Below are 20,089 nucleotides of genomic sequence, written 5' to 3'. Positions count from 1 at the left end.
TGTTGTCTAAAAACGACGAAGAATGCGTGGTTACGAAGAAAGCGTGGCGCACCCAAAAGCGAAAGCGGTGGGTGGGCAGAAAGGCACTGATATCCTTTGCTGTCAAGTCCGATTACACACGGGGTAGAACACAAGGGGTGACTGCTCAGACAGTTAATAAATTTGGCTTCAGCGACAGCACTCGAATGTAAGATAACCGAACTCAAGGACCTTGGAAGCACTCCACTTATTCCACTTCACCCTCAATAGACCGAGGCAGAGTCTACCCAAGGTAATCGGGATGCCGTTGACCGCGAGCGGCCGAGTCAGCGAAGGGGGGTCACGCCCGTAGGTACGACAGCAAGGCCACCCAAGGCCAGCGTCAACCTGTCGTTTATTTCGCTTGCGGAGAAGTGCTCGACAAAATTTGGATCCCAGGTAATGTGTTGGACGGTCTTACAACCATGATGGGCGCTGAAAGTCAGCGCACAAACTACGACGCGTGAACGGGACGAGCAGTTTCGAGAACTCGAAAGGGAAAGCCAGGCAAAGGGAGGATGAGAAAGAAAACGAAAAGAGGAGTAGAGATTTGTGACTCTAAACAATTCTAAGTCTATCGTCTCCGGATGTCCCAAGATCGAATACAGACATTTCTAACCAACGCCGCCGTCCCGCACAAAAATGTACATCTCCCGATCGCCAATCAGTCGAAAAACGTCAGTGTTGAGGAGTGAGGCGTGGACAATCGAGGGAATCATGGGATCCGCTTGAAATCCTGGGATAAGTCAGTGAGCGTCAGACTGATTCCACATCTTGCGCATGCGTACGGATTGGGGTTGACGCACCGGCATCTGGGAAAAAGAGGCCATGGGAGGCTCTCGCCAACAAAGGGGGTGATGCGCTGAGGGTGACGATTTGTTGCTCCCCAAGTGGCAGCTGTGCCAAAAAAGAGCCCAAGAGCGCCGTAATGGTTGTGACACCGAGGAAATTGATGTGGAAAGTCAACTTCCTGTGAGCTGTTAGTCGATTGACCGATCAGCCACCCATTTGATGGATCTATACTTTGCTTTAAGCAATGCCCATCTCGAAAGAGCGCCGTTATCAGCCGGGTGGTCGGGGCGCTCGCGGGTCTCGGCGGTGTCGTTGTCGGGGTGTTCAGCGCGTTTAGGAGGTATATGGCAGTCTGCTCGAGTACTTCCGTTGACAGAAGTATTTGCTTCGCTGGACTGAGACTCACCAGCGTGTTGCATTACTGACCAGTCTGCGAGCTCAATTGAATCGCGGAGATCGTGCAGGCTTGTTCGCGAGCTTAGAGCCGAAGGAGGTTCGTTGTCTGAGCCTTCGAGGCCCATGGTGGAAACGATTTGTCGGAACAACAAGCGCGCAGCATAGGGGAGCAAGAAATCTAATACATTTCAAGAGATTCGCCGGCGTTGAGCGCGCTTTAAAGATTGAAAGCAGTTTGTGTCGGGATGCCTACTTTCTGAGTATGATGTCTCTCGTTCTATTAACGCATACACCTACCCGCGTTTTCCAGTCCAGCATAGAATCTTGGTTTCTGTACCCTGGATGCCATGTGCACCAAACCCCTGATTCCATGCAGTCTCGTGGTTTCAGTCGCATTTTTGCCAGATAGATAGCCGGCTGCGTATAAAATGTCGCCTACCACGGGCTTGACTCCTGCCAGCAAAATTCTCCCCAACGGAGATTAGGGAGTCGCGGCGGTCGTATACCATGATACTGATCAAAACGCTCGCTCAAGTACATTGATCAGACCCAGTCAATCGCTCACCCAAAATCGGACGTGGCTTTCAAATGGGAAAACTATTCTATCTCTACGCAAGTGTACGCAATCCGGAACTTCCAAGGTGGCTGGAAAAGCTCACAGCTCGCGCCCGATGTACACCGTGCTTCCCGTTACGAGTTTAGAAACAGTAACATTGGATACGTATACGCTGTGGTGCAGTATCCGGCTGTGAAAAGTCCAGATGGCTCATGGCCAGTTTCTTGATGTTTTGACACTCATCTCCGTACAAAACAGGTTCGGTGTCCCCATGGTTGCCCTGAGGCACTGATTTTCTCCCCCATCCTCCTTTGCAAACTGCCAAGGATCGTACTACGTCCAGCCCATGATACAAACAGACTATCAGTAATTGCTTGTAAGTGTAATAGTAGACGGGTTAGTACACCCGCTCGACAGCCCTAAGACTGAGACTGTCGAGCATAAACCAGAAGTACTTGAAGTGATTTCCGAGAGTAGCCCAAATGAACTCAGTAACAGAGCTTACTGAATATCCGTTACTTGGATAAAAGAACCGATGCCTAGGAGCTCGTCTTGGGCTGGGTTCCTATTAGGAGGTGATGTTTAGGTGATGGTGAATTGGTGATGGGGAATTGGTGGGAATTGGTGTGAATTGGTGTGAATTGGTGTGAATTGGTGTGATTTGGTGTGAATTGGTGTGAATTGGTGTGAATTGGTGTGAATTGGTGTGAATTGGTGTGGGTTGGTGTGAATTGATGAATGATATTATAAGTGTCACGGCGCGACCCCTGGGAGCATTCAGAAGCCTAAACCGCTGCACTATCAGCAAAAGACTAGGATGTAGAGCCGAAGGCTCTACACTGCTCTCACATATATATACCTTTATCATTCAGGAATCAGGCAGGAATCAGGTATCTGGTTGTACAATGTGACAATAAGAAGATAAACCAACTTCGAATTACTTAAACAACCCAATGCCCATTTCTCAATTTCAACTTGATCAACTACAATTATCAACACTCCTTTAATCATCTTCAAAAACACTTCTTTCATCTTCCTATCAACCTCATCAACATCAATCAAATCATCACATCATCACCAACATCACCAACATCACCAACACGAAGTCAGTCATGATAACCTGCTTCTTGGCTTATCTATCTCTGATATTTCTCAGCATCGTGTCAACTGCTTCCGTAGCGGCAATCCACAGTCCTCCCGAGTCGGCTATCGAGTCCCCCAATTCCAACGTCACCGACACACCAAACCTCTTCCGCCGTGGTACTATAGAAGCCTGTATTAGACCTGGCCGGAGGGTCCAAGGTCCGGACCCTCCACCCGCCAAGGGACCCTCAATGAGGGTCCCTTTCTTCATAAGGGTGTATAAAACACCATCTATAAGCAGGAAATTGCCTATTTAGGCCTATTTATGCCTCATAATATTACCTAAGAGGGTCCAAGGTCAAGATTTGGACCCTCCTTGGCGTCTTGGCGGGTCTAAATCGAGGGTCGCAGCCAGGCCTAGCCTGTATCAAGCCCGAACTGCACTTTTGCGAAGGAAAAGAAGATATTATACGGCCCTTGTCACTTGAAATTGCTGCCCTCGTGAAGGCCCGCTCGAATGGACACGCATGTGGCCGTATCTCTGCGCGGAGCAGGGGGTACCAATTTGAGTATTTCGCCACTGGCCGCAACTGCGACACCCAGGCCTCAGAAAAGGACATTGCTGGTTCAATCTATCGCTCCCTAGATTTTGTGGGAATTTGCATGAGGTCATGTATAAGACTTAATCATGGTGGTACCTGGAGTGGCTACCTTAAGATAGCACCCCAAGACCAATTTTCTATCTCCAAAGCTTGCGAGGTAACTGACCCTTATGCAAACTGCCAAAGTGGTAGCAGCCATGATATCTAGCCGACCATTGAGAAAGGCGTCTAGAGCATGCTTGGGGACGCGAGGGGGAAGGTCATGAGTAGGGAGGGGGGGCGTGGGGTGTACAGGCGATTGTTTTCTTGTCTTTCTAGTACTAGCTTAGTGTCTACCTAGTGGATGTACCGCATCCGCTTGAAAAGTGATATTGCTTTTCCCTGTTACAGAACCTTCCTGAGCTTTGTAGCTGCGTAAAATCGGGCGGTCTTGACATAACTGGCTGGTTGCTCGGGTTATCACTTATAGACCTATATGTCAAGGAGCCTAAAGCGTCGAGCACTAAATAGGTACGTAGTTCATACCTCGAGCTGGTAGTATTGACAGCATGAACGATGGCTCGAGAGACTCGCAGTGGAGGTCAGAGACTACGATACAGAACGCCACTGTTGGCCCTTTTATCGACGCAAGATTCCATCCCTTGCATTCATTATAGATGTCCCTCGAGACCCGAGGACAAACTGTTGTACTATTGTATACCTTCCGTCCTACAGAACGGCCGATGCAGGCCATGAACCTGTGACTTCGACTTTGGTTGTACGTTTATTCTCCGCATGGTACAGCTGAGTACAAGTAAGGGAGCCAGATCGTGCATAGTACTGTACACGAACCCTGTCGATCATACAACCCTAGATCTGATCTTGATGGCGAGTCTCGATAGTGAGGCTCCCGGTCCAGACCAGCTCGCAACCACCGAATCGACAGCATGATCCGTTTGCATGTATTGAAAGATCATTGAGAGTGCAAGAGCTCCTTGTCCGAATGGGCGAACTTACGCCTAGTCTCGTTTCTCCCCAGAACGCGCTTGTAATGCGTATCAGGAGAAAGAGGTATGCGAGTTGACCTCAATTGCACCGGTTCAGACGTAACCCCCATAATCGGTGTTTGTAGAAGCGCCACCGATTCAGCCGCAACCCGGGACGGCGAGTCACACTACTACAATGATTTCAGTTACGAGGCTCTGCACGTGTCGCTTCCCTTTGCAGAGTCGCTGAGGCGCCACTAGATCCAAGAGGTCTCACACGATTTATGCAGACCGGAACTCATCGGAGTATACCATATCCTGCGCTACCTCCGACAGCCAGTGAAAGACACGAATCGCTCTTGAAGTTCCCTGCTTGAATACATAAGTTTTCCTAATACCAATTCGTTGATGGACCCCACGAGAAGTGTCAGCTGCCTCAGACGCCCGCCAGCGGTTCATCGGGGTGCTGTTCTGGCTCGGCTACTACTGTACTACGACTGGAACAAAAATGCGCCATCTAGGAGGTTGAACGTAAGATAATTACACTTTCAGTCAGCGATCTAGAGTATACCAGTTTCGTCCTCTTGGCGTGCCCGAAGGCTGCTAGGGGGGAAGAAAGTCACGGATAAGGGGTCATACTGCCTTAGGCATAAAGGCCCTCTATCCGGGTTTTCTGGGTGTCGTACATCGGCTGCAAGAGTAACAAAGGAGTTCCGTATCGCGAAGAAAATTTTCAGAAGCGTTGAGAAGGGAGATTACTAGTTGGCTTGGGACTCAGTGGAAGAGAAGAAAGGTGATGAATGGTCATTTGGTAGGTCTGATGAGAGGTATCTATGAGCCCTAAGTGTACTATACCCACAATGCGCGCGCGTCGAAAATTGGTCCTAATGACGTTTACGTGTCATGGAAATCACGGTCGCAACATCCACGTTGTAATCAACACGTAATGAGCTTTCCAGCGTTGCCAGCTGTCAGGCCAGTCTCTTGATGGAACGGAAATGGGCCTGTTGAATACCATACTTCGATTCATGCTTTGCCCTCCAAATAAGGATTAACTCAAATTACTGATTTTCGTATTGCAGTTCAACTTCACTGTAGTCTATTGTAAGCCATGAAAGAAGAATGAGGTATGTAAAGCAGACGGTGGTGATGGACAAGTTGAATGGGGCGAGTCAAAGACGGACCATCCCAAAACTCATTGTCTTCTCCGCTAAGCACATTCAGTAGGTGATGAGTGTTATTCATGAGTCCTTTCGGGCTTGCGACATTGGTTCTTCAACAGCATGTTGCGCTTGTCCGGTCGCAACTTGGGGCAACCGTGCCAGTCAACATCACTAATCTATTCCAGCACCTCGCAGCCACCCATATTGTTTTGTTGCCATGAAGGTGCATTACAGTTAGTATATCCAGTGCGATATTCTATCCAAAGCTTCTCGAGAGCTTGTTTAAGCATGACTAGAGAAGATGAGGGCAACTACTCCCACTGAAATCAAGACACCAACCTTCCCATCCCCACGCCTTGGTACCGCTATTTACGACTAAAATCGCTTGTCCGTCAGTCGTGATGGAAATGTCAAAGAGCAATCTGCCGTGCATTTCGGTAAAAGCAGAATTTAGGAACGGGCGGAGCTTCCTGCATCAGACCCGGCGGCCGGGCGCCTGCATGCATCTATACTTGTTCGAATGTATCCCGTCCAGACTTCAACGTCCAGCTCAAGACTAACCATCAAAGGTTCATCAAGATGTTTCTCCATAGTCTTGCACATTTGATGCTAGGCAGACTTCGCTTCAAAATCGGATAAGCGACGAACGCATATGCTTACAGTGAAAGAGTCTATAAGCTCATTGAGCGTATTGGGTGAATGAGATCTAGTCCCAGAAAACGATGAGAACGAAAGTGAAGGTATCAGGGGATAGTAATTATTCCAAGCCCAAAAGAACATGGCAGTACGTCTGCATTCGTAAGCCTGTTGTTGGCGCTTTAGAAGTAATTGAGCTCTCTGCGAGAAGGAAGGTTAGGACTGTGATATCTTCTCTCTTCTCTGTCTATGTAAACTCTTGGCTCGAGGGGATTTCATAGGCGTGGACTGTCTCGAGAGTCGAGGTAAACGAGAGGAGGGTGTCTGGACAAAGACACCGATGAGTGAGATGGAGACTGCTTTGGTGCCAGGTCTCTGGTGAATGTTGGGTTTCCAGTGCAGTTCTAGTTTCATTGTTCGAGTCTTAGATAGAGGTTTACAGAAATTGCTGCTTCAAGGGACTGGGTGTCCAGCCAGGACCCCTGCCAGATAGCACGGTGAAAGGGCCACTGTCCATTGCCTGGTATTCAACCCGAAATCCAGAGCTTTCATGATCAAATTGACTCACAGCTTCTTTGAGTAGAAAATCATGTAGAAAATCAATCAAAGTCCTATCAATCAGGTTCCTCCATAAGCCAACTCCTGTGTAGAAGAGAAGAGGCTCATCCTCTTTATGAAAGGCTTCTGTCTCAGGAGGTCAAGAGCCAAGTGAGAATGAACAATGTGAGCACCAAGGCCTCTACCGGAAGATAAGATAATTCGAGATAGATAGCCATACAGCCAAGACCCTTCCCTGGTTACTCCTGTCGCTCGTTCTTAGTTTCATGATTGGAACTCCTTTCATGTTGGTTTAGAACGAAAGTTCATCCTCTCAACGACCCAGTCTTCCTCCGTCTTCCTTTGTTATCCTAAAAAAGGCACTGAATATGGAGTATTGCAGCGGTGGTGAAGGCTCACATCTAATCAAAGTCCATTGATAGAGTTGACCCCTTCGAATGTTTCATCATTTCGTCACCAATGAGGCCTAGCTGGAGGCTGCTTGGTAATACCAATTACAGCGCAATAACCACTGAGCTGAAAACAAATGCCATGATCTCTGCTTTGATCAAGAATGCCTCGTGAACAGCTAACGCAGTCATCACAAAGAAACTCTGGCCTTCGGAAAGAGATAGACCAGGTCATATGAGTGGAAATTCAACATTTTAATGCTGAGACCCAGTGTTCGAGACGTTGTTTGATTGGCGGCCGCTATGATACCTAGGTATTCACTACCAGATTCCCGATAGGGGTATTTTGACCACTAAGCTAAACAGATTTGTCCATGACCACTGTGGCTGACAGTATGCGATGCTTTTCCGAGCCTGGGAGCAGTCCGGAGAATCATTCGGCTGAGTCAGCACACATCCATCACGCGATTGGCTTACAGTAGACTTCGGCTGCACTCGTCTCTTTTAGACAGCCGGCCTCTGTTTCAAATCGGAGCATCCGACGCATCCCCATTTTCCCCCATGCTCATATTAAACAACATCACTCATTATGACCGCCAGTCGGCCCGACTCCGAGACGCCCGGGTACGTCGCGGTGGACCCAGCGTGGCCCATTGTGCCAACCCCGCACGCCCAAGGATCGCGGGCCCCAGAACGAACCAGCCGGACTCAGACTAGCGAATGACTCAAGATCCGTTGGAGAGCCCGGATTTTTCTCCTTGTCTTTCTTTCGCGCTGTCTTCAGCCCTGTCGCCTAGCTTGTTTCCCCTCTACTTGCAGGCTTGCTTAATCTGTCTCTTAGACTGATACCCGTGGGGTCGCGCGGAAACCGATAGAGCATTTCGGCGTTTTCCACGTGCTTGAGACACCTAAGGTACCTTCTCCGGATCCAGTCTGGCTTGGCTAAGTGGCTAGGCCAGCTTTCGCATGCTTGATGGCGAGCACGGTCGTGAGACAAATGGGTACGGGCGTCCAGCTGTCCCCGACGGTGGAATACATTGAGCCACCACAGAGAGCGGACGCAGCCCGTGTAGGGCGGAAGCGCAAGATCTCCGAGTCGTCGGCTAGCAAGGCCAATGCGCCGCGGCAGAAGATCACTAGGGCCTGCGACAGCTGCAAAGAGAAGAAGACTCGATGTACGGGGACATTGCCCTGTGGGCGGTGTACGAGACTGTCGCTCCATTGTGAATACAATGCTGCCTATTCGAGGGGTCTGCCTCCGGAGCCGCTACCGGCGTCTGCGTCTGTAGCGGCGCGATACTCGAGGAATAGATCTGCTTCGCATGCGTCTAATTCGCAGAGTCCGGCGAGTCATAGGTCTGCGCAGGTTAGAGACTCGCCGAGGACGACTACAAGGACTCCGCGCTCGCAGGTTTCACGGGCGTCGGTGGAGGTTTCGAGGCGCAATTCGCCCGACCCTGTTGCTACAGACTTTGAGGGGAACTATCTTGGCCCTGCGTCTGGTGTGTCATTTTTGAATCGTGTTTGGCGGCGCCTGCATCAGGATGAGACCAGTGCTGTTCCTGGTGAGGTGCAGAGTGAATCGTACCCGAAAAATACCTCTGTGTTCATGCATGGTGACAAGCCGTATGCGGATTATCGCGATGCGGGCTTTGCTTTGCCTCCATTCGAAAAGGCTTTGGAGCTGGTGAGCAGATACTTTGATTATGCGATGGTTACGTATCGCTTTCTTCATAAGGGAAGTGTAGAAGAATGGCTTCAACAGGTCTATTGTCATAATGTCTCTTCTTCCAATCCGCCTACTGGACCATTGGTTGCTCGGACTTCAATCATCTTGATGATCTTTGCTGTAAGTACTTTACATGAAGAGCAGACGCAGGGGAACCAAACCGAAAGCTCAAGTGAGAGGTAAGCGCGTCATACCCTGTTCCAGACCCATGCTTATACCTCGAAGTGAACGGTGGTATGCAGCATCAAAGGGCATGCTTGCAATGGAGTGCGGGCCTCCCCGTCTCGAAACAGTACAGGCACGACTAGGGCAGTGTTTGTATCTTCTTTCCTCTTCACGAGCCAACGAATGCTGGTATACTTTCGGCACGGCGGTCCAACTAGTGACGGCCATCGGGCTCCATAGGCGATGCGCCCCTAAGTTGACTAAGAAGGGAATCACGTACCTGGAAAGAGAGCTTCGGAAACGCATCCTCTGGAGCGCATATACTTTAGACAAGTATCTCAATGTCATCTTTGGGCGGCCTCGACTATTGCACGATGTGGATATAGACCAAGAATTTCCTGACGAGGTCAGCGATGAGGATATCCTACAAGATGATCCGGCTATGCGCCTCGGTACTGCAGATTCTATGATGATTGCCTCTGTTCTGCATTTTAGGCTTGGTCGCATACTTGGCGACATCTCTCGCCAGTTCTACACGGTCAACCCTATGTGGAGAGAAGCACCTCTTGAGGCCGCTGTACGCATCACATCAGACCTCGAAAAATGGAAGGAAACAACACCACCGCTGTTCAACAGCGTTCGCCCGACGAGTCTGATTCCACCATTATGCAGACAAAGCCAAGTCTTACAACTCGCTTACTGCCATGCAATGATCCACGCTACTCGATCATTCCTATTGAACGACTTTACGGACCTCGGCCGTCGACCAGAAGCACCACACCCCGCAGTGACAGTCTACGTGAGCAAATGCCTCGACGCCGCCGAACAAGTGATGAAGCTAGTAGACAGCATAGCGCAACAAGGCACACTCATCCAGTCCTTCTGGTTCACTCACCACGTATGCTTCTGCGCGATCGTCGTAGTCTACATCTACACAATCCAGCACCACCGCCTATCTTCAACGCTCGCACCCCCAGACTTAGACACCAAGCGCGTCCGGTCCCTCTTCAGCCTTGCCGAAGTATGCCAGCAACACCTGGCCGAAGCCACGCGCAAGAACTGCCCTAGCCGGCGATACGGAATCATTTTGGAGGAAACTAGAGTTGAAGTCCATAAGCAGCTGGGCTCGCAGTTTAATGACGGCTTAAGCTTGTTGCCAAATATCCCGGATATGTCTCGCACTTCTCGTGTTGAGACTTTTCGAGATCGAGATCGGGACTCGGTCGTTGAGCCAAGACAGGTCGACGCAGCTGATGCGAGTAATGTTGTGCCTTTTGCTTCGAATACGATGGGGTATGAAGGGATGCCATCGGCGTTTGTAGATGAGTCTTATGACATGAGCGATTTTGGGTTCCTGGACAACCTCGAGGGGTCGATTTGGTGGACTCAATTGGATACTTGGGTGAGTATCTCTTTCTCAAGCGGTGTCGTTGATTGCTTGCTAATTGTTAAGCAGGCTTTCTCCAATCTCCCTAATGATCCGTCTCAGTCTTCTTTCTGAGTACCTTGGACACAGCATGCATTTACAAGTTGATACGTCTAGCCAGCTTCGATACCCTGAATATATTCCGTACTTCTCTTTTTCCAGTCCCTTAAACACAACATAAGTCGAAGCCAAGGCCCCTCGGCTCGCAAATGCCATTTTTGCTGGACACCCCGTATGTGTGAAGTTATACCAATGTATGGACGCTTCTGCAATCCGGATATTGTAAATCACCAGCTACACTCGGAATTAAAGGCGGAAAATCTGACTCCCAAGAATTTCCTTGTCAATCAAACACTCGGAAACACTCAACGCCAATATCCAAGCCGGATGCCGATTTGCTTAGTCGGATAAATCTCCGGACTGAAGCATTTCCGAGATGCTTGACAAGCAAGTGGCCAACGACTGGCCAACACTAGCACCGATCAACGGGTCCATCCAACCCCAGATTTCCGATTTGGAGTTATTTAAACCTGCTGCTCGATGCAGGATCATGGGCTGCTAACTACATTTCATACACCTTCAAGATGCTCTCTACACTCCTCCCATCAGCGCCAACAGCGCACATCGACAAACTCCCAAATGATAAAGAAGACTCTCCACCCTCAGAAGCGGAGCCTTTGACAGTCGACGAACTCGTCCGTCACCGCGCTTCACTCGGCCCATCTCAGCCTGTCGTGTACTACCCGCGGACGGGCATAGAGTACTCAGAGTTCCCACTTCAACAACTCGACATCTTCGCCTACCGAGTCGCGAAAACTCTAGCAGAGGTAATCCCGCCTCGGAAATCGTCTTCGGAAACGCCCATTGTCGTTGCGCTATTGGGGCCGTCTGATCTAAGTTATCTTGTGCTGCTTCTTGCGGTGACGAAATTGGGACACTCGGGCTTACTCCTTTCAACGAGGATATCTGTTGAAGCACATGTTTCGCTTGTTGAAAGGACGAATGCGCAGCATATTTTCGTCCATGGGTCCCTTGGTGAAACAGTAGAGAAGGTTAAAGACCGAGTACCGACTCTACAAGTCCACAACATCCCAACCGGAGAAGCATACGACTACCGAATCCCACCAACCGAGTACGCAACAACAAACACAAACCTCCTCTCGCACCTGGACCCCTCAATCGAAACGACTCACGTAGCATGGATAATCCACTCGTCCGGCTCAACAGGGTTGCCAAAACCAATTTTCCAAACCCAGCGCGCGGCAGTGAAGAACTACGCGGGCAACATGAATATGCGCGGATTCATTACGCTTCCTTTATACCATAACCACGGTATATGCTGCCTTTTTCGAACGATATACTCGTGCAAGACGCTACACTTGTATAACCCGCTTTTACCGCTGACAAGCCAATATCTGGTCGATATTATGCGCTCGTACGAGTTTGAGATCTTCTATGGGGTTCCGTATGCGTTGAAGTTACTTGCCGAGAGCGAGGAGGGGATTCGGGCGCTGTCGAATCTCAAGGCAGTCATGTTTGGCGGCTCGCCTTGTCCGGATTCGTTGGGCGATTTGCTTGTTGAGCGGGGTGTGAATTTGATTGCGCATTATGGGTCGTACGTTTGTCCTTGTCCCAATCCCACCATAACAGAACCCGATATCCGAGACTTGTTATAATAACATTTGGCAGGACCGAAACAGGCCAACTAATGACATCTATGCGGCCCCGGTCCGACAAAACCTGGGACTGGCTGCGCCCCTCCGAGTCCGTGAAAAAATACCTCCGCATGGAAGAGCGGTACCCCGGTATATACGAGTCCGTTGTCCTATACGGGTGGCCCTCAAAGGTCATGTCGAATCGCGAAGACGGGTCATACGCGACCAAGGATCTCTTCCTCAAGCACCCCTCTATGGAAGCTTACAAGTACTACTCGCGGCTCGACGACACGATTACGCTCGTTAACGGCGAAAAAGTCGTCCCGTTGGATCTGGAAGGTCGAGTCCGGCAATTGGGGATCGTAGGTGACGCGATTGTGTTCGGGATTGGGAAGGCGAGTATTGGTCTTGCTGTTTTCAAGGCGTCTGAGGCGGAGGCGTTGAGTGATGGCGAGGTTATTGAGGGGATTTGGGAAGCCGTTGAGGCTGCGAATGAGACGCTGCCTGCTTACGGGCAGTTGTCGAAGGGGATGGTTCGGGTTTTGTCGGCTGCTACGCCTTATGCGCGGACGGATAAGGGGACTGTTATTCGGCAGGCCTTTTATCGTGATTTTGCGGATTTGGTTGAGGGTTCTTATGAGGCTGAGGATGAGATGACGGGGACTTTGCAACTAACCGAGGACGAACTAAGGGAGTTCCTGAAGAAGGAAATTCCGGCCATTTTACCGCTCAAGGATGAAACAAATTTGACGGACCATGTGGATTTCTTCTCGGTGGGCATGGACTCTCTGCAGGCTACACAGCTGCGATCTATCCTGATCAAGTCGCTTGATATAAAGGGGAAGAAGTTGGGGCTTAATGTTGCATTCGAGCACCCGTCTATTGCTTCTCTGTCGAAATATCTTTACAGCCTTACCTCGGGGACAGAGCAGGCTGAGGTATCGATCGAGAAGCAGATGGAGGCGCTGATTTGCAAGTATAGTGTTTTTGAGAAGCATGTTCCGAGACCAAATGGGTTAGCTGGGAGATACATCGTGAGTGACCTCTCCCACTGAACAACATGAGAGGGTTATAATAACAATGTAATGCAGGTCGTAACCGGCGCAACAGGCTCCCTAGGTGCACACGTCGTTTCCAAACTATCTGCGCTCCCTGACGTCCACAAAATCTACTGCTTCGTCCGCGCCTCCTCCCCCCTAGACGCCTACGGCCGCCTCCTCTCCTCCCTACGCACCCGCCGCGTCTATGAAGCCCTCTCCATCGAAGCAAAGAACAAACTCATTGCTCTACCCAGCGACCTATCAACACCAACACTCGGCCTCGACGAATCCACCTACAACACCCTAACCTCCGAATTGACCGACATAATCCACTGCGCCTGGTCCGTAAACTTCAACCTGCACCTCTCCAGCTTCGAAAAAGATAACATCGCGGGCCTTCAAAACCTCCTTAATCTCGCTCTTAGAGCGCAGAGGCCAGCACCGGCAAGTCTAAACTTCTGCTCGTCCATCTCGGCCGTCGTGAAATCACCACAAGATTCCATCCCCGAAAGATTGCCAGAGAACCTCTCATACGCACAGGGGATGGGCTACGCCCAGTCAAAGCTCGTCGCCGAACATATCGTCGTGAATGCTGCGAAACAAACAGGAATAGCATCCCGCGTTCTTCGAATAGGGCAAGTAATCGGCGACTCAAAGTTCGGGATCTGGAATACCACCGAAGCTATCCCGCTTATGATTTCCGCCGCGAAGACGATTGGGGCGCTGCCGAGGTTAGATGAGTGGCATCGCTGGCTACCTGTTGATGTTGTTGCTGGTGTTGTGGGTGATATAGCGCTCTCTCCAACAATCAGCAGCGAGAGGAAGGAAGGGGATCAGCCAAATGGGATCTACAACATTATCTCCCCGCACCCATTCAATTGGACGACTCACCTGCTTCCACTCTTACATTCTGCCGGGCTGGAATTCGAGGAGATTGATCAGCGGGCTTGGATTAGGAAGTTGCGAGGGTCGAATCCTGACCCTGTGAAGAATCCGCCGATAAAGCTGGTTGATTTCTTCGCGGGGAAGTATGATAATGATGTACCGAAACGGGTTGTTGATTGGGAGTCTGAGCGTACAGGGAGTGTATCGGATGCTTTTAGAGGTGCTGGAGGTGTTGATGAGGAAGGCGTAAAGAGGATGGTTGGGTACTTTTTGGGGAGCGAGGGGTGGAATGTTTAGGTTGATGATATTGATGGGTGTGGATGTATCGGTTTCACAACTATATCGAGCTCTAGATCTGATTCTCAGTATGATAACGGACAACTTTTTTTTTTTTTTTTTGTTTTTTTCAACGCAAACAACAGGCAGAGCAGTAAAGTTGTAGACGCCTTTGTTATCCCACTGCTGACTTAACGGCTACAAGACCGGTAACTAAGCTCCCATCTAACTTGAAAAAAAATTAATATTGATATTCACAAGTTGCTACCGTATGATTAAAGGATATGAAGAGAACGACTCAGCTGATCAGTCCTAGGATCCAGAAAAAGAAGAGTCAATCGTGGCTGGTATAGAATGTTGATTTGCAAACAACACGCTGACCCCAGCAGATGTTTCCTCGTCCCTGTCCATTGTCGAAGGAACGAAAATCAGGAAAATGTTTCATACAGTACATTTACGATTATTTGTGGCTTTGTTAGGCTATGGTATTATTGGCACACTAGGTAGATGGCTTGCTTCAGCTCTAAGAGCCATGGCCATTTAACTCGTAGATTATGCCCGTACGGAGTTGCGCCAGCGAACATGCAGGCGCCAGAAAGTGTATTCAAAGAGGCTTGACCATGGTCAATGGCTAAAGCTTTTCCTGAGGAAGTTCCTGCCTCTCAAATAGTTACGGTGTTTAGTTCCGCAATCATGGACAATGCATTGACCAGATAGGGCTCGGAACTGCTCTCTTGAACACCTGTATAACTTTGCCCTACGCTTCTCCCCTTCAGGTCTGTAGCGATCCTGTATCTTTCGGTTACATCAGTCCTTCTGCATTTGTTCATTTGTCGATACGAAACTGGCACCATGCTGCGGTATTCATACGACCCTAAACCGACCAGAGTCGAAACACCAAACCCGCTCGTAGCCCCCATCACTTTCGCAAAAAATAAGCTACGTCTCAGGCGTCTTCACAAACCCCTCAGGAGAAACGGTCTGAGTGAGAAGATCAAACCGCACCTCTGCTGATGATAAAGGCCACAATGTTGGGCCAAGCACAGACGGCTTCATAGAGGAAGACCTTCGCGCTGGCGGTCCACGGCTCTGTTCGTCCCCTTGCGAAGCACTGCCGCATATACAATCCAGATATCATATGCCCTCAGCGGACCTGAGTATGCGGTTGAATCACATTATTCGAGATATTACCTTGGGCGGAGGTCTACCGATTGGCAAGATCCATTACTATCAACCATGTCCGTTGCATCAAACGGCTCAGCTCAGAATCATGTGTTTGACGAATTGACGCGCCGGCTCTGAGAGGGGGCGAATCTGGGTTGTATAACCAGAAAAATCCATGCTTACATATCAGAGAACGGTTTAGAAGATGTAACCGTCGAAATCCGAAACCTTCGACTGCATCAGAGGCCGTGCCTGTTCCCCTGCTTACCTACTGATCCAATATCCGAGGATTGGAAAACCGTTGGGCCAGACATTATCAAGGCAATAGATCTAACGGGCGTCTTTAGTGTCGGATGTTATCATTTTGGCAGTGCATATGACTTTGGCAACGAAGAGAAGAACGACCAGCGAGCCTCCCCGGTTACCGTTGTGGTGGGTGTTGATCACCGCACTCGGGGTGACTGGGATGGATTGAGGGAGAATATACTCAAGATTCTTGAAACGTTCAACCTCTCAATTGTTGGGGTCCTCATTCAATGTGATGGCGACATGAACAAAATGGACAACCGGCCAAACCTCTCTGATCTCAACATTGAAACCAAGATGTTTCCAGGAACCAGCATAGGTTAGCACAGTCATCCAGAGACCAGTGGTACCTTCGGTGGATGGATCGAAATTCGCAACCCGAACGATGGCAACTGGCTGACAGTCGGTCTGACCTGCCGCCACTGTGTCATTTCTCCCCAGGTTGAGGCATTTTCTGGAATTGACAGAATGAGATTAGAGCAAGGCGAAGTACCAGAGGAGGACACAGACACTGCCGGCTTTATAGTCGATGCTCCAAGCAAAACTTCGCTGAAGAGAGAGATCGAGTACCTGAGTGGCGAATTAGACAAAATTTCGAAGAACCAAGATTATCACGAGGTACAGAAACTCAGGGAGGCAGGTGAATCTGTCCCTCCTGAGGAAGAGAGCATATGGAAATATTGGCGCGAAGTTTTAGAGGACCTGGAAACTCAACTTGGTCCGCCGAAAGCCATGTACTAAAGCAACGGGTACATCTTCGGCAGGGTATTCGCCACTTCGGACCCAAGAGGAAATTCGCAAACAAGATCGGCGCTTTATCCCCATCCACTTACTCCAAACCTTGTTTGGACACTGGTCAAACCTCGCGGCAAGCCATCACCTGTCAACAAGGCGAGTAACCCTGCCCTATGAGACCGATGAAAACAACCCACTAACAGAGCAACCTGCCACAGATTCCTCAAACCCCACTTTCGATGGTCCTATTCTTGTACAAATTTCGCTTTCAACGTATTGAACCGGGAGAACGACTCTTCAGGGTCCCAGGCCGGTATACCAGAGAGTGTATCCGGTGGCCTCCAAGAGTGTCTCGTCTCGTCTGCAACTGTAGACGAAAAAGCCGTCTATTCAACCACATGGAATCACACAATTCTAGCTCCCCGCACCGTGAGATCCATTATAGGCCCAGGGGACTCCAGATCCCCCGTCTTTACTGAACGCGGCCAAATCGTAGGTCTCCTGTTCTGTGGCTCGGTTGCCAGTGACCGAGGGTTCTTCACGCACATCAGGGATATAATCGAGGATATCAAGGCAGTCACAGGGGCAACGGAGGTACGGGCGAGATTCGAAGATGACGATTGATGTTCTGCCTAAGCGCTGCCGCCAGGTACAAAGGTCTGGTTTTAGCGCGAAGACAATGGCATTGTTTAGAAGCGCGTTGAGGCTCAAAATTGGTCCACGGTCCACGGTGCACGAGGTTTCTAGAACTCCCACTCCAGCAACTCATTGGTTAGTCTGTGAGTATACTGTCAAGCGTCGCTCAATGGTCTTTCGATGATTTACCTGGGCAAAATCTTCCTGCCGGCGCGCTCGATGTCTGTCAGGGTCTTTGCAAGAGCAGGAGATAGATGATTGGTGTCGTCGGGCTATGAGATCAGGCATAGACCGTACCAGCGCCAAAGGGCTCGTCATCGCCCAAAGGTGGTTAAAATGTGAATGGTTCTGAGAGTGGAGATGTAGTGAGGGTCAGAGGTTGCAGGAGAGACAGTGGTGGACAGCTGCCACTTGAGCTTCGAGGATCCGTCTCGGTCAGGGCTGGACTATCCAGGACTTGAACTGTCATGAACGTGGCTTTATTCATATAGCACTATACCAGCCTGGTGGATAATCTACGAGTGATGGGCTAGCGTCAATTATGGGTGTCTGAACTTAAAGTAACAACCCTGAACCTGAAGATCGAGATCCAATATCTGTGGGTCGAACAAGAGACAAAAAAAAAGCGAAGAAAAAACCGAAAACATGCTGGGCTGCCAGACTATGCAAAAAGAAAGGAAAAAACAACCATGCAAAAGAGGATTTCGTGCTTTATAGTTCTTCCCCGTTCTCGATGAAATGTAAGGATAAAGTTTGTGCAACTGCGATCGTATTTTCGAAAACCACATGTTGAGTAATGGCAGCAGACCCTTTCCAGGCTGTGGAGTAGCACTGTGTGCTGACCTTTCCGGTGTCCCAGCTCTTCAATCAACCAGGGCAAAAAGCGCGCCCACGTTGCCATAGTCTAGAAAAAGTTGAACCGACTCTAACCGCCTCCAACCGCCAGTGTTGGAGCTCAGTCAAAGGAGAGATGGAAGCGTTACCAGGTCGACAGCATCTGCATGGTCATTGACGCATCCGATAATTTCGTGAAGTCAAAGTCCTGAAAGCCCCTGTGTGGCTGGCGAGCCATCTTCACCGTCGGTGAAGTCTGAGCCACGAGGTGTTCGGTAGTTGGGCGGAGGAAAGTGATTCGAGAGCTGGGAGACGTAATGCTGAATATCGTCGTCTGTAGATCCCTGCCGGATAGACGAGACGAGCTCGTTGACAATCGAGATATCGCAGTAGCGGAACGTACTCAGGATACCGTGAAGAAACACCCGGGTTTGCCTTAATTCATCCTGAGCAGCCTCTAAATATTTCTGAGCTCTTTGAAGGTTCCTCTCAGTTTGCTTAGCCGCGAGTTTCCGCCGTTTGTCTTTTGTCTCATCCTTGACGCATTCCTTGTTGTTGGCTGCGCACTCGACGCATGGGTCTCCGGGCTTTTCTCCGGGAGTGCACTGTAACGAAAGGCATTATTAGTGCCTGTTCTTGCATTGACTGCGCCTGTAAACACGGAAATTCCTGAGGTAGAGATTGAAGGAGAAGAAAAGCAACTTCGGTATTCGTAACAAGGAAAAACAGGACTAGTTACCTTTATGCGACGCTGCTTACATTCTCCACACGCAGTGGATGCTCGCCTCGTTCGAGTGTCTTCGGGGGGGGAGAGACTGGTCGCCGGGGTCTCTGTCTCAGGCGGTCTTGGGGCAAGGACACGATATTGTGATGGGTCGGTCATCTTCAATGCGAAGAAAAAGCCCGAAAAGACAGTTCGGTAAATGACAGGAACAGAATCAGAAAGATTTTGAGCCCGAAAGAAACAAAAGTCAGAGAATCAAGAGTCCCACGTTGACTTCCCAATTGACATACTCTTAAAAAGACAGTACATCTAGCTAGACGGAGATCGAAACCCGCATTCTCAGCGGAAAACGATACAGGGTAAATATGAGATCTGAGGCAGATGTGTATAGCGCTACTGCGCGTGATCACTCCAGGATGATGATAATAACGAGCAGACTCAGGATGGGATTGGAGGGGCAGGAGCAAATGGATATGAGGGGTCCGTGGCAGGTTCTCTCCTTGACGGAAGAAGTTTGCGAGACGATCTTAGGTATTATGGACAAGGGTAACAATGAGTGCGAAAAAGCACAAACAGCCAGAGAAGATGTACGGAAGGAAATATGAAGAGAGAAGGGAAGATAAAGCTTCAGCCTCCAACCGTCAAGACCTAGACGAGCTACAAGCCCACGGGCCGGTCGATAAGAGGCCCGGAATCCACAGAGTGCGGGCACCTAAGCGCGGGTGAGGGAAAGAGCCAGCGGCGTTTGACAGAACTTAGACAGCTGTGGACGAGGAAGACTGGCAAGACTGCATTATTGGCAAGAGCGGCGAGTGCAACCGGATTTTTGAGGTTCTGAGTGGGTGTCGGTGTCGGTGTCCACGGTTTAACTCCTGACAAGCCTGTTGAGCGAGTGGACTCGCAGCAAAGACGTCAGACGCCAGAGGCCAGAGCCAAGTGTCAATCACAAATTGCCTTTGCTAGCTCAGTCTTGGAGGGAAGATCCAACCCGAGTTGAGTTTTCGAGGGACAACTTTGAATGGCCTATAAACGCCAAAACGGCGACTCGACGAGGATGTGGTAAGTACTCAGATACATCCGTTGCAGAGCGCTCTTTGAAGTGGGCGACGATGAAGCAAGCAACCTCCACCAACCACGGCAAGCGGTAAAGTCAAACCACCCTTCAAAGCATCCTCCTCGGTCAGCGCATCTAGTGCTTCTGTTGGCGTAGCTACTACTGTCCAGCACAGCGCAGAGCATTTCCCGTTCTAGGATTGATCGGGCGACATTCGATGCGGGTGTGTTAATATTATTTGTTTTTTGTCTCGAGAATCATGAATCCGACTCATGCCCGTTGTCGAGTGCAGGAGACGATTG

The 20,089-nt window shown here is 49.8% G+C and overlaps 3 protein-coding genes across 3 annotated transcripts; 1 reads left to right on the top strand and 2 right to left on the bottom strand.

Moving 5' to 3' along the window:
* Positions 1-632: 632 nt before the first annotated feature.
* On the bottom strand, positions 633-1,331 carry BDV14DRAFT_199176 (uncharacterized protein; the record flags this gene model as incomplete). Its single annotated transcript, XM_073773170.1, has 3 exons — positions 633-754; positions 807-988; positions 1,042-1,331. The coding sequence occupies 3 exons, from the start codon at positions 1,329-1,331 to the stop codon at positions 633-635; spliced, it is 594 nt and encodes a 197-aa protein (XP_073629343.1).
* A 6,800-nt stretch (positions 1,332-8,131) lies between these two features.
* Positions 8,132-14,355, top strand: BDV14DRAFT_189121 (putative NRPS-like enzyme; the record flags this gene model as incomplete). The annotated part of the gene is made up of 7 exons (XM_073771152.1): positions 8,132-9,007; positions 9,038-9,066; positions 9,113-9,950; positions 9,996-10,476; positions 11,025-12,093; positions 12,168-13,167; positions 13,225-14,355. 7 exons carry the CDS (start codon positions 8,132-8,134, stop codon positions 14,353-14,355), a joined length of 5,424 nt encoding a protein of 1,807 aa, XP_073629342.1.
* A 3,731-nt stretch (positions 14,356-18,086) lies between these two features.
* Positions 18,087-19,088, bottom strand: BDV14DRAFT_47658 (Zn(II)2Cys6 transcription factor domain-containing protein). Its single transcript, XM_073776867.1, has 2 exons — positions 18,749-19,088; positions 18,087-18,614 (listed from the first exon to the last, which is right to left on the bottom strand). Exons 1-2 carry the CDS (start codon positions 18,890-18,892, stop codon positions 18,210-18,212), a joined length of 549 nt encoding a protein of 182 aa, XP_073629341.1. The 5' UTR covers positions 18,893-19,088; the 3' UTR covers positions 18,087-18,209.
* Between the last annotated feature and the right edge of the window lie 1,001 nt (positions 19,089-20,089).

This window comes from Aspergillus stella-maris, assembly GCF_047715825.1.
Source record: "Aspergillus stella-maris strain CBS 113639 unplaced genomic scaffold BDV14scaffold_20, whole genome shotgun sequence".
NCBI lineage: Eukaryota > Fungi > Ascomycota > Eurotiomycetes > Eurotiales > Aspergillaceae > Aspergillus > Aspergillus stella-maris.
Note: the sequence above shows the minus strand (reverse complement) of the source record. Positions and strands in the feature narration are given on the sequence as shown.

Excerpts from the sequence above, each read along its gene's own strand:
- BDV14DRAFT_47658 (XM_073776867.1), bottom strand. The coding sequence starts at position 18,892 with ATGACCGACCCATCACAATATCGTGTCCTTGCCCCAAGACCGCCTGAG. Across the intron at positions 18,615-18,748 it reads GTAAGCAGCGTCGCATAAAG|TGCACTCCCGGAGAAAAGCC; the intron begins GTAACTAGTCCT and ends CTTTCGTTACAG.